The 14,790-nt window shown below is 41.9% G+C and overlaps 1 protein-coding gene across 9 annotated transcripts in view; it reads left to right on the top strand.

Moving 5' to 3' along the window:
- LOC139388382 (dynamin-1-like) overlaps positions 1–14,790 on the top strand; it is an 86,436-nt gene that overhangs the window by 32,706 nt on the left and 38,940 nt on the right. For 5 of the 9 annotated variants that reach the window (XR_011629279.1, XR_011629280.1, XM_071135012.1 and 2 more), the window contains exons 11-16: positions 4,853–4,939; positions 5,367–5,437; positions 5,603–5,654; positions 6,178–6,192; positions 10,182–10,214; positions 10,495–10,608. Coding sequence is in view for 7 of the 9 variants with exons in the window: in XM_071135012.1 (XP_070991113.1) it covers positions 4,853–4,939; positions 5,367–5,437; positions 5,603–5,654; positions 6,178–6,192; positions 10,182–10,214; positions 10,495–10,608 (372 nt within the window). In the remaining 2 variants the exon portion in view is untranslated. The remainder of the gene's footprint in view (positions 1–4,852; positions 4,940–5,366; positions 5,438–5,602; positions 5,655–6,177; positions 6,193–10,181; positions 10,215–10,494; positions 10,609–14,790) is intronic. The other 4 variants (XM_071135016.1, XM_071135015.1, XM_071135011.1 and 1 more) reach the window with 3 other exon arrangements.

Consider the following 14,790-nt stretch of genomic DNA (forward strand, 5'->3'; position numbering starts at 1 on the left):
AGGAACTAAGGTCAGAACGTGACATTGATATATTCTTATGATAACCAGTTGATAGTTCTTTGAAGCTATGAGAATATTTCAGTTTTTTTACTGCTTATGAGGGCAGATGCTGAGTGATACAAAAATTAGTGTAGCCATTTTTGTGTCTGATTGTCTGATTGTATTTATTTAGTTTGACATACACTACCGGTCAAAAGTTTTAGAACACCTACTCATTCAAGGGTTTTTCTTTATTTTTTTACTATTTTCTTAATTGTAGAATAATAGTGAAGACATCAAAACTATGAAATAACACAATTGGAATTATGTAGTAACCAAAAAAGTGTTAAACATTTTACCCCCTACCTTGTCACAACACAACTGATTGGCTCAAAAGAGAGGCTCATTAAGAAAGAAAGAAATTTCACAAATACATTTTTAAGAAGGCACACCTGCTAATTGAAATGCATTCCAGGTGACCACCTCATGAAGCTGGTTGAGAGAATGCCAAGAGTGTGCAAGGCTGTCGTCAAGACAAAGGGTCTCAAATCTAAAATATATTTTGATTTGTTTAACACTTTTTTGGTTACTACATGATTCCATATTTGTTATTTTGTAGTTTTGATGTCTTCACTATTATTCTACAATGTAGAAAATAGTAAAAATAAAGAAAACCCTTGAATGAGTAGGTTTTCTAAAACTTTTGACTGGTAGTGTAGACGTTCCCGTTATAGAATGCACAGTAAGCCACACAGCTAAGAAATCATTTCATAGTTTGTCTTTGTCGGTCAGTCTCTTCGTTCATACTCCTTATCATACTCCACAGTTTTCTCTTCTCCTCCTCTCCATGGTTTTTGTATTGTGGTGTGATATTAGTGTTTGAAGTTTATCTGCAAATGTGCCTGGCCCTCTTACATATTTGTTTCCAAATGACAAAGAACAAGACTCAGTGTTGGCTCTGAGCCAGCTACATGGCAGATTTAAATATTAGTTTTTCCTTCAAACATGCCATTCCATTTATGCAATGATGGTATCCTAAAAATGATGAATACTGTGTCTGACGCAGAAGACCGACTACCATTTTTTCAAAGCAGAGTCAACTCACCCATCAGTGACAATAGACAGTGACATTTATTTACTGTGTACTGACTTTGTAAGCTTGGCAAATGCAAAAGACAGATGGTGGCCACTTGCGGTCAAAAGAGGAGCCCTTTCAACACATGAAAGGATTCAAACATGTATTGTCATGTATTGTCAGATACACTGCCCTCAGAAAGTATTCATACCCCTTGACCTTTTCCACTTTCTGTTGTGTTACAGTCTGAATTTAAAATGGATTAAACTGATATGTGGTGTCACTGATCTACATAATGTCAAAGTGGAATTATGTTTTTACAAACGTTTACAAATGAATTCAAAATGAGAAGCTGAAATGTAAATGTCTTGAGTAAGTAAGTGTTCAACCCTTTTGTTATGGCAAGCGTAAATAAGTTCAGGAGTAAAAATGTGCATGGACTCACTTTGTGTGCAATAATAGCATTTAAAATTATTTTTAAATGACTACTCCATCTCTGTACCCCACACATACTGTAAGGTCCCTCGATCGAGCAATGAATTTCAAGCACAGATTCAACCACAAAGACCAGGGTGGTTTTCCAATGGTAGATGGGTAAATGGGCACCAATTGGTAGATGGGTAAAAATAAAAACATTGAATATCCCTTTGAGCCTGTACATAAGTCTGTACAGAATACAAATACTCCAAAACATGTGTCCTGTTTGAAATAAGGCACTTAAGTAATACTGCAAAAAATCTGGCAAAGAAATTCACTTTTTGTCCTGAATATATAGCGCTATGTTTGGGGAAAATCCAACTCAACACATCACTGAGTACCACTCTTCATATTCTCAAGCACGGTAGTGGTTGCATCATGTTATGGGTATGCTTGTCATCGGCAAGGACTAGGGAGTTTTTTGGGGGGCGGGATGAAAATGAACAGAGTAGAACTAAGCACAGGCAAAATCCTGGAGGAAAACTTGGTTCAGTCTGCTTTCCAACAGACACTTGGAGACAAATTCACGTTTTAGCTGGACAATTATCTAAAAACAAGACAATACACTGGAGTTGCTTACCAAGATGGCATTGAATGTTCCTGAGTGGCCTAGTTACAGTTTAGACTTACATCAACTTGAAAATCTATGGCAAGACTTGAAAATGGCATCTAGCAATGATCAACAACCAACTTGACAGAAGTTGAATCATTTTTTAAAGAGTAATGGGCAAATGTTGTACAATCCAGGTGTGGAAAGCTCTTCGAGATTTACCCAGAAAGACAGCTGCAATCGCTGCCAAGCTTATTCTAACATGTATTGACTCAGAGGGTTGAATACTTATCTCATCAAGATATATTAGTGTTTTATTTTCCATTAATTACTGCACACTAAAATAATAATAATCTTCCACTTTGACATTACAGAGTATGTTGTGCAGACCGTTGACAAAGATGACAATTCAATCCAATGTGGAAACACGTTGTGGATACTTTCTGAATGCACAGTATGTTGTTTATTTTCAATAGGAGGCACCTGACTATGCACACTGCTATTGATTAAACAACGTCATCTTCTCGAGATGTGTGATACGGTTAGCTTTCTGTCACACTTCACTATCTATGTCCTGTGTGCACTCGGGAACATGCTATGTAGTCAGTACAACGCTGGTGAACAATATGAATCGCTTTCACATTGATAGTCTGAACATGGTAGGACTGAGACGATGGATCATTCTGTGCTCACACTTTGTTTTAGATATGGCATCCAACACATTAGTCCAGCAGACTGTCAGTCTATCCTTACTCTGGTCTTACCATGATATTTAACTCCCATGTTGTTTTTTTGTCATTCTATTTCTATTCAAACATTCGTTTTTATTCTGTTTTGTTTTTGATTGGCCAAAGTAGGCAATTGAACTAATTGTCCCAAGTTCCCATCGTAACCAGCATTTGTGTGTTTTCTCCTCAGTGAGTTATACTGTATCTTTGCGACTTCCTCTCAGTCTCTGATTCTGTCATCTGATTTGAGTTCCTCTAGTCGATTCTACTCACTTCCATTCCCGTGTCTGTCGATATGATTTGATCTGTTGTAGTAACTAGTGCTGTTGCAGGTGGAGCAGTTGTGTCTCAGCATCTCAACTAACAGATCTACCCACAACATCTATCTATCTCTGTTTCTCTCTCTTTCTCTTTCTCCCACTCTCTCTCTCTCTCTTTATTGTCTTCTACATCTTGTTGTGTCTCACCTCTCACTGACTTGTTTATTTTTCAAGCACATTTTTGAAAAAATGTAAAAGAGCCCTCTTGTGGATTATGTCAAGACCATAAAACAGAAAATCCACAAGAGGTCTTTCTGCCCTCTTCCACTCTCTCTCCTCGTCCTCCCCCTGCTCCCCGTGCATTGTGTGTGTGTGTTTGTGTGTAACAATCTTCCTGCATGCTGCCCATACCCTGTTTGTATGAGTTATTGTATATCAAAGTACTTTTTACGATGCATCTCTGTCAAACAGAACATTGCTAACTGGCTGCGCTGGAACTATGTTGTGGATGTGAAAGTTGCAATGCTTCTTTACAACGACACATTGGTTAATTGGTCTTAAACTTAAAAAAGCCACTAATATCAGTCTTATTTTGATTGGTCAATTTAATGTCTGCTCTAGTAAGTCACCTGGCCATAAGGTAGTAGTACAGATGTAGGATCTTAATTTGAGCCAAATAATCCTACAGCAACAGGAAATGTGAGTTTTATACTAAATTGCCATTTTTAGGGGTTGATACATTTGTGGGAAAAATCAGGTCTGAATTTTTTAAACCTGAACTACAGTACAAGTTGAACGTTACCTGCATTGCAAGAAAGTTCGACTGCAACAAGGTGATTAAATTAAGACCCTACATCTGTATTAGTGATAGCTCGACATGGCATTATAGCACAGTATGTGAAATAGCCCTGCAATGTGTCATCAAAGCCAAAGAACCAGTGTACTATAAGTCACCAGGACTTGTGTTTAGATGACAGTATAGAAGGAAGACACTAATACTGTTATATAATAGGCGTCAATGACATGGCTATCTGTCTATACATATGAATGTGCCTTAAAGAGCTCAATGTTGCCTACTGTGTATTTGGGCCCATGCCAGGAAGTGATAAATCAAACGATAGAAGAGAAGGATCTCATTGATTCCAATGTGATCCTGTGACCTTGAACAGCCAACGCAAAGGATGCATTGTAACTTGCCAGACGTCAGCTTATTTTATTTCACTGTGATTTCAGTTGGCTTTCCTCCCTCCCACCAGACTCTGTGATTCAGTTGGCTTTCCTCCCTCCCACCAGACTCTGTGATTTCAGTTGGCTTTCCTCCTAACAGACTCTGTGATTCTGTTGTGTGTCTGCTGTATTGGAAGCACACTAATGTCTGTATTGGTGTGTTTACAAAGAACACATGGAAAAAGGCCGTAGTGTGCCAGGAAAATCATGTGTTATCGGGGAGAAGACTATTCGTTGGGCAGAGACTGTTTACTGTTTTATGGCAGTAATACAGACTCTGCACTATTCATTGACTTGTAATTTGATTAACCCCTTGTGGAAAGATAGACACACTAAGAAAAGCCAATATTAACACTGATGAACTTACATTGTTGTGACTAGGGCAGAGTCTGTGCTGTGCTCTTGTTGTGCGTGCACTGTATCTTTTTGTGCTGTTAGTGCTTGAGTGTGTGTGTTTGGCTGTATTGGCTGTGTTGGCTGTGCTTTGTGTCTGGTCTGTGTCTGAACTGTGCCTCCCTACCCACACGGTGTGCCCTGTGCTGTCCTGTACCCACAGCTGGCTCAGTACCCCATGCTGAGGGAGGAGATGGACAAGATTGTCACCCAGCATATCCGAGACCGCGAGAGTCGCACCAAGGACCAGGTGACACTCACACGCGCGCACACACACACACACACACACACACACACACACACACACACACACACACACACACACACACACACACACACACACACACACACACACACACACACACACACACACGCAGTTTCTCTGGACCACTGCAAAGTTTGGAGTTTGGGCCACGCCCTAAAGAAGCGACTACTACCAGGTAGAATGGACAACACAAACACTTCACTTACAACACGTGGAGATTAAAAAGGAGGGTTGCTGTCAAAATGATTTGTTTAAAAAAGTAATCCAATTTAGAGATGGGTGTGAGATGACGGGTGGGTGGGCCCCAGGAGCCTGCGGGGGGTTTCCACTACACCAGTGACTATCTTCCCAATTCAAACTGTTATGTCTAATCCTAACTCTAATAACTCCTGATGTGTGTCCCTCCATCTAGGTGATGCTGCTGATTGACATTGAGCTGGCCTACATGAACACCAACCATGAGGACTTCATTGGCTTTGCCAAGTGAGTGTCGCCCTCTTGACCACTTTCCTGATACAGTCGATTAGAACAGATAACCCAGTACAGACACAGTACAGTCTGTGAACTCTGACCTACCCTGACGTACTAATGGTTCCTGTGTTTAGGTGTGTGTACCAATCTAACCTATGATTATGTTTACCCCTGTAGTGCTCAGCAGAGGAGCAGCCAGGTAGCCCAGAAGAAGCAACCTGGCAACAAGGTACTATAGGCACAGGACAGCACATACAGATAGTCCTACAGTACATTCACTATGATGTTTGTCCTGATGGGCTTTTCAGAAAGCATTGTAATGGCCCAAGATGCAAGGTTCTAGGTGGAGTTGCAACATTCTGGATAACTTTCAATAACGTTTAAACTTCCAAAAATCCTGGTTGAAGGATTCCTGGAATCATGAAGAAATAAGCAGGAAATCAGGGATTCTCCAACTTGGATTTCAGGAAACCCAGAGACTCTATTGAAAGTTCCAAGAATTTTGCAACCCTAGTCCTAAAATCTATGTCGAGCTATTCCCAAACCAGATTATGGCTCCAAGTGAGTGCAGTTTTGAGTGAGTTTGTATTACTTCTCCATTTGTTCTCGAATAAATTATATTGTTCCTTTGTTTTTCTTTAGTAGTGCAGTGTGTTAGTTGTGTTCCCACTCTATCTCTGTTTCTTCTGAGGGACTTCTCTTTCTGTTGTCTTTTTCTCTTCACCTCTATCACTACAACTGTTCTGCTTTAGCAGGATGAAATCATGGTGAGTAGAGAGTGTGTGTGTTAGTGTGTTAGTGTGTGTTAGTGTGCAAGTGTGTGTGTGTGTGTGTGTGTGTGTGTGTGTGTGTGTGTGTGTGTGTGTGTGTGTGTGTGTGTGTGTGTGTGTGTGTGTGTGTGTGTGTGCGTGTTAGTGCGCGTGCGTGCTTGCATATGTGTGTTTCTTTGGGAGTGTTTTATTGTATGTGTGTGTGCGTTAGAATGTGTGTGTGGTTCTGTGTTTGTTAGAATGTGTGTGTGTGTGTGGTAAGAGCTTCTCATTACTGTAGATGGACAGGTTGCTAGGGAGCTCTCTGGGGCTTCTTTAGGGAGCTTCCTCCCTCCTCCAGGCAGTGCTCCCATCCTAAACAATAGAAAAGTACCCAGCTAGTGCTGCTCATCTCCCATTAGAAACCAGCATGAGAGGAAAAATAGCACACCTCACAGTACACCCCCGCCCCACCCCCTCCAGACATAGACAGAACATAGAGGGGTTGAGACCAGATAGGCCTTCCCGTTGCATAATGCACACCTTCTGTTTATGTGCAGACGTCTCTCTCTCCCATAGAAACAACACCATTTGGAGACGTCACATTTCAAAGCTTGTTGCCGAAACAGTTGAGCCTCCTTTTCCTTGGCCGTGTGATCGCTCGATGCTCCCTTAGCCTTGCCTGACGACTGAGTTCTACTGCTTCGCTATGTTCCCTAACGTTACGTACTTCAGTCTGAGACTGAAGTGACGTAAAATGAGGGATGTTGTACAAAACAAAGCCATCAGCGATTGCATCATCTCTAACCAATCAGAGTACTAAATTGGTTAGAGATGTGTTCTGGCTCTGGCCCAACCCATTGGTTTCTGGGACCAATCAGAATGGTGTTTACGTTCTATAAATCGTCCGGACTGTACTCAGATCCAGACTCATTGTGGAGAAGAACCTAAGGTCCGTGGGTGTGGCGTAGTGTTTGGCCGGAGAAAGGAGTTTGGGTAGCCAGTCAACCCCTAGCCGTAGCTTGAACCAGATAAAGAAGGCAGCCATGTGTCCTCCAATAACAACAGATCCCAGAGAGATAGAGACTGTAGCTTTAATGTGGGAGCAGGCCATTGGTTTCTCATCTTTATCAGTGGAACTGTCCGTTTGCAATATTACAACAACGAACAATGTTTTTTCCCTCGGACATCATAACACATCATTGCATGGGTGATAGAACAGCACAGCATGTACTATGATTTTCTCTGACCATGATGCTCGATGCTCATTTCCTCTAAACTAAAACAATAACAGATGCGGAAGGGGAGGCCAGTGGTGCTGTTTCACCTATCGCAGATCTCAACTTTAAGACCAGTTATACAAAGCCATTTATAAAGAGGAAACATCACTATACACTTTCTAGTTCCCTCTTATTCTCTCTTCAACCCCCCGGTCTCTCTCTTCTACAGTATTCTACTCTACTCTACACTATTATACTCGACTCTATTCTACTCTACACTATTCTACTCTACAGTATCCTACTCTACACTATTCTACTCGACTCTATTCTACACTATTCTACTCTACTCTACACTACTCTATTTGACACCATTCTACTCTACTCTATTCTACTCTACACTATTCTACTCTACAGTATCCTACTCTACTCTACTCTACACTATTCTACTCTACACTATTTTACTCTACTCTACACTATTCTACTCTACTCTACACTATTCTACTCTACTCTGCACTATTCTACTCTACTCTACACTATCCTACTCTATTCTACTCTACTATACACTATTCTACTCTACTCTACTCTACTCTACACTATTCTACTCTACTCTATTCTACTCTACACTACTCTGCTCTACAATATTCTACTCTACTCTATTCTACTCTACTCTATTCTACTCTACACTATTCTACTCTACACTATTCTACTCTACTCTATTCTACTCTACACTATTCTACTCTACACTATTCTAATCTACTCTACTCTACTCTACTCTACCCTACTCTACTCTACTCTACTCTACACTATTCTACTCTACTCTACTCTACACTATTCTACTCTGCACTATTCTACTCTGCACTATTCTACGCTACACTATCCTACTCTATTCTACTCTACTATACACTATTCTAATCTACTCTACTCTACTCTACCCTACTCTACTCTACTCTACACTATTCTACTCTACTCTACTCTACACTATTCTACTCTGCACTATTCTACTCTGCACTATTCTACTCTACACTATCCTACTCTATTCTACTCTACTATACACTATTCTACTCTACTCTACTCTACACTATTCTACTCTACTCTACTCTATTCTACTCTACACTACTCTGCTCTACAATATTCTACTCTATCTATTCTACTCTACTCTATTCTACTCTACACTATTCTACTCTACACTATTCTACTCTACACTATTCTACTCTACACTATTCTACTCTACTCTACTCTACTATACACTATTCTACTCTACTCTACTCTACTCTATTCTACTCTACTCTGCTCTACTCAATTATACTCTACTCTATTCTACTCTATTCTACTCTACACAATTCTACTAAACTCTACACTACTCTACTCTACTCTACACTACACTTTTCTACGCTACACTATTCTACACGACTCTACTTTAATCTACACTACTCTATTCTACTCTGCTCTGCACTATTCCACTGTAGTCTACATGATTCTACTCTACATTATTCTACTCTACACTATTTTCCATCTCTCTCTCTCTCTACTATTCTACTCTACTCTCTCTCTCTACTATTCCACTCCATCTCTGTCTCTGTCTCTCTCTCTCTCTCTCTTTACTCTACACTATTTTCCATCTCTCTCTCTCTCTCTCTCTCTCTCTCTCTCTCTGTCTCTCTCTCTCTCTCTCTCTCTGTCTCTCTCTCTGTCTCTCTCTCTCGCTCTCTCTCTCTCCCTGTGTGTGTGTGTGTTGATAGAGCCTAAATATCTAGTGAAGGAGGGGGAACGTCTCTCAGTGCAGCACAGATAAATACATCACCTCCAGAGGCACACCCTGCCAGTTGCCATAGTGACCGCCCAAGCGGGAGGGTCAAAGGGCTTAGGGGCAGTGTAAACACATTGGCCCTCGCTGTTTCCTGTTTAGCTGGCTGCGCTTACCGCCTAGATCTGCTCTCCCCCCTTTCAGCAGCCGCTTTGACTAACAGCCTCCCCTAGTATCTCCCTCTTACCTCCCCCTCTACCCATCTAGTGGATTTTCAAACCACCCAATATGATGCAATATAATGACTAACAATGCCTTGGTAGAAGGGGCAAGTAAGCAGTTGGTTGCACTAACACAATCGCTGTCCAACAGAAAGGTTTGAGAAAACAGAAGTTTTGACATGACACATGATGACTAGGCATCCGCCAGCGAATAACCAACTGATCATTCTCTCCACCCCACCACACCCCACAACCACGAAACAACCCTGCATCCACATATGCGCTGCATGTGTTTCGGTTCGAAAGCAGCCTTACTTAAATAATAAGGCCCGAGGAGGAGGTATATGGGCAATATACTAAGGCTAAGGGCTGTGCACTACGCAGCGCGGAGTTCCTGGACACAGCCCAAGCCGTGGTATATTGGCCGTATATCACAAACCCCCGAGGTTCTTTATTTCTATTATAAACTAGTTACCAACATAATTAGTGCAGTAAAACTAAATGTTTTGTCATACCCGTGGTATACTGTCTGATATACCATGGCTTTCAGCCAATCAGAATTCAGGGCTCAAACCCCTCAGTTTATAAAGCTCCACATAGCTTTGTCCTCCTTTGTCCTCCTTTGTCCCTGCCTGCCTTCCCTCGCTGTAACACCTTCTAGTGTGCCAGTGTGCTGCCTGCCTTCCCTCGCTGTATTACCTTCTAGCTGGCCAGTGTGCCAGTGTGCTGCCTGCCCCTGTGCATTACGAATGGCCTATGCCCCGTGCACTGTGCTCTGTCCGTGGCACAGCTGTGTAATGTTCTCTCCACATCCTCATTCAGCCGGAGAGAGGAGCGGTTAATGATCGGTTTAAGGTAAATACAGAGGCATATGCATTCTATGTTTATGGTGTGGGAGAGACACTGATAGAATCACAAGGATAGTTGTGCTTAGATGGTAGTAGATAAGCCCACAGATCCGGTCCCATTTGTCCCATGTTGTGTCCCCTGCAGTTACTCTCGATGGCCACTAGGGGCAGTAGTGAGATAGGATACGACACACATGCTATACATACACAGACCGAGAGGGGATAGAGAAGGCTAGCTTTGTGTATGCCTGCCTCTCTGACTCTGTCCCTCTGTTTTTCTCTCTCAGGTGATCAGGAAGGGCTGGCTGACCATCAACAACATTGGCATCATGAAGGGAGGAGCCAAGGAGTACTGGTTCGTCCTGACCGCTGAGTCCCTGTCCTGGTACAAGGATGATGAGGTGAGGCTTTGGTTATGCAAACACTTGTGCGCACAAAGACACAAGGGCTTACACACACTGGCCTCTGCTGGTTCGTGATCTTTTTATGTGTCACCTCTCAGTTTAGATTTCATACCAGAGTGATTTAATGAAGGTACCTCATTTGCTTATGTCCCGGTTCTGTCACAGTTTTTGGGGGAAGGAGCTCACATACGGAGGTTTCTCATAGAATGTCTTATTAAATTCATTTCCATTGGCTGTATTGTGTTGGATGGAATGACAATAGAAGAGCACTGAAATGCTGCTCCTGTCTTTACCGCCAGCACACGACACGTCACCCCACAGTGAGGCGTCTCCATTTAACCACAACTCACGTGTGATTATTGGTAGCTTTTTACAAAACCACTAATAGAATTATTTCAGTGAGATACTTTAAGTTTTACTTTACAATTTTTTTTTTTTTTTTTTTTTTTTACAATCGCTAGGACTCATTTCTCAAAACTTAGGTCACTTTTTCAAAACTCTTCACACAGTGAGCACAACAGCAGTCTATGAGGGCTAAACTGTGGATCCTTTTTCATTGCTTTGGCACAAAATGCGTTCAATGACTACATCTTTCAAAATTCATGAATTCTTTTCTCACTCAGACACAACCACCACCAAAACTCTATGTACCTACAGGCCAATTTGCACATGTTTACATACTCTTTTCAAAACTGTTAAACTTAAGTTCAAAACCTAACATAACACAACATTGAATAAGACAGCAATTTGCTACATTTCTACAGTAATACCGTAATGAAATATATTCCAAATCTAAAGAATTAAATACTATCAAAACAATTCGACCAACCACAGCTGATTCCCATTGTAGCTGAACACCTACACAGGTGTTAGTCTTTCAATGTCTTTACCATCTATACAAAAGGGGACATCTTAGGAATAATGCTGTACTGTAATGTAAACATGGACCCAGCCAGAGATAGAGAAGTGGCTGACAGAGGAAGAAGAGAGGGAGGGAGAGGGAGAGGGAGAGGGAGAGGGAGAGGGAGAGGGGTACATATGCGAAGAAGACTGAGAGGAAGATCAAAAGCTGTAGTCTCAGATGAGATTAGGGCCACTATAATTGATCATGTAATAATTCATGGTCCATCAATGAGAGAGGCTGGTCTGAGAGTGCAACCAAATCTGCAACGCTCAACAGTGGCATCTATTCTGAGATATTTCCGGCAAAACAACAGGTAAGATGTGAATTCTGCAAGGGCATCTGACTGAACTGCACATTACAGAAGTCAATTGAGCAAAGCCTCCAAACCCACTTGTGTGTAGTTGTTTTTGTATTTCTGCTTAGGACCCGACAGTTACCTCCCACAGGCAGGAGAGGTAGGATTTTCACTGCTGTGCAGGAAACTGCAATCGCTTCTATGGTCATCAGAAACAATGGCATAAAACATATTGAAGCATATTGCATGATGTCTGATTCATTCCTGTAACGTAAACTGCAGCGTATTCTAAACAGTAGAGAGGTGTCATTCTTGTTTTGTAAAGACATTTTACAAAAGAAAACATTGTGTAATGCTACCTGTTGTTAATGTTTTTTAGGTCATTGTTTTATGAGTGACATAGTGTGCTTGTTGGGTGACAACCTTTGCTAGTGTTATAGAAGAATGAGTTGATTTGAGACATGTATGTGTTTTGGTAGTTTTAGTGCATTTTGGATGTGAAATTAACTGCTGTGGCAAGCTGAAAGTTGGTTAGGAGAACTGTGTGAAGAGTTTTGAAAAAGTGGCCTTATTATTGAGAAATGGGTCCTCGCAATTGTAAAAAAAAACCTGTGAGACGTTTTACTTTAAGATTCAATGTTTCTTTTCCATAGTTTATTCCAAGTCAGATGCTGAGTTTTCCCAGTAAAATGTGCTGGTGTAGTTTGGTGGTTGTGTTTCAAAAGGCTTGTTCTGATAATAGAACCTGACACGATTTGAACCAGATCAGATTGGTCAAAGACAATCCCAGAACCCTTTGCAAATCTATTAGAAGTTAGAGACAGCCACAGTCTGGCTGTCTCCATGCCCTAGCCACAGCCGCTCCACTGACTGACTCACATCACTGGGCTGAGCTGGGAGATTTTTTTGTCTTAAAGCAGATTTGAACAGGATTCTTAAGACCTTTTCTGGGATGCTTTGTGGATACGGGCCCTAGTCTTGAAGGGGAACATGCAGGCCGGCCCTGAAAGTGTGAGTGTGTGTGTGAGTGTTTGTTTGTGTCTCTCTAACAGGAAGGTTATATTATACATTTTTCTACATAACAAAGAGTCTGTTCTTTTACACACTAAAGGTGATGAGACGGGTTAATGGATGTTTTTTTTGTCGGGGGGGTTAGTGGAAGTAGAGAGGGTGGGGGTGATCGGGGCTGTAGCGGGAGAGAGGGAGAGAGGTAGTTTAGAGGGTCTGTTCAAAGTGAGACAGGGCCCCCCAGCATGTCAGACACCAAAGCTGGCACCCACATGTGCATACCAGAGCACTGCGCTGAGTGTGTGTTTCCAATTACATGCACACACACACACACACACACACACACACACACACACACACACACACACACACACACACACACACACACACACACACACACATACACACACACACACACTAACACACACACACACACACACACACACACACACACACACACACACACACACACGCGCACACACACACACACACTTTCAGGGCCGGCCTGCATGTTCCCCTTCAAGACTAGGGCCCGTATCCACAAAGCATCCCAGAAAAGGTCTTAAGAATCCTGTTCAAATCTGCTTTAAGACAAAAAAATCTCCCAGCTCAGACTAGGTTTTTAGGATGACCCACTCTGATGCAGGAGTAAAATCCAACCATCAAATGTGATCTCAGCTGATAATCACGACAGTTTGAGGTACCGCAAAGGACAGATAGCGATGATGCTAATTGACATTGTTAAAAACGATAGGGAATAATCAATCGCGATGAGGCATGGCCAGCTGTGAACTCTATAGAATGCTTCAGACAACCACAGTGAATGTGACTGTACATGTTGCAATGGTAAAACATTTGATATCATTTTTGCCTGACACAATCACTTTGCCTGATCTTAATTATTGCCTAACATGTTGGCATGCGTAACCCTTTTCATTTTTTTTTTAATCGATTCTGATTATTGTTCAAATCTGAATTTGCCAATATTGCCATTATATCAACACACTTGTCACTCCTGTTTCAGTCACCTGCTGATAATGTTGCATACAACTTTTAAACTATCTTTTCATTGAACACAACGAAAGTTAACACCCTAGATGCCTGTAATAGCCCACGTTAGAGGCATGCTCAGTTTAAGCATATCTTTTTTTTAACAATGTGGCGTTGCGCTCCAAAGGGATAACTTGAAATAACACGTTGTAGGTAATTAAACCATCGTTAGAAAAATGATGGCCTTGTGAAGTCACTGTCGCTAAAAGTGCAAGAGATACTGTTGCATGTAGGTCCAGAAAATGTATGGATTGATCACATAGAAATATCAAAACATTCTTTCAACCCTAAAGCAATCACCTGTCTATGGCGCAGGAACCAGTGACTCACTGTCTTTTTCTCTTATCAAGACACCTGCTGGTAGCTCATAACTGGTTAGGGCAGCTAATTAGGTCCCCTAAATATCTGTCGACTAGGTAGGACTCTTATGACTAAAGCGGCTTCATGCATAGCATATATTTTTACCCGTAAGAGTAAAATATCTATATTCTCAGCACTTACCACCAATTTTCTACTCTGAGACACTGTGGATACGGGCCCAGGGCTACTTTTCATCAACTTATTTCATTTCAAAGGGGGCTAGAGAGGAGGAGGGAAAGAGGAAGAGAAAGGGGAGGGAATTGGGTGTAAAGGAGTAGAGGGGGGAGGAGAGGAGTGTTTCTGGTTAGCTGCTTAGGGCCGCAGTAACAAGGACCATGTGGGACGGACAGAGAGACAGGGACAGAGAGGCAGGGACAGAGAGACAGGGACAGAGAGACAGGGACAAAGAGTAGGATGCTGTGGTCTTCCTTTCATCTCCCACTGAAAAAAAGTCCCGGTCTCCTCCCTCCCTCCCCCATCCCCAGAGCCCTATCCCAAATAACGAACACACATACAAGACAGGAGCCCCCCTCCCCAACTTCATCCTTCCCTCCCTCCCCCA

The sequence above is a fragment of the Oncorhynchus clarkii genome, chromosome 29 (assembly GCF_045791955.1).
Source record: "Oncorhynchus clarkii lewisi isolate Uvic-CL-2024 chromosome 29, UVic_Ocla_1.0, whole genome shotgun sequence".
Lineage (NCBI taxonomy): Eukaryota > Metazoa > Chordata > Actinopteri > Salmoniformes > Salmonidae > Oncorhynchus > Oncorhynchus clarkii.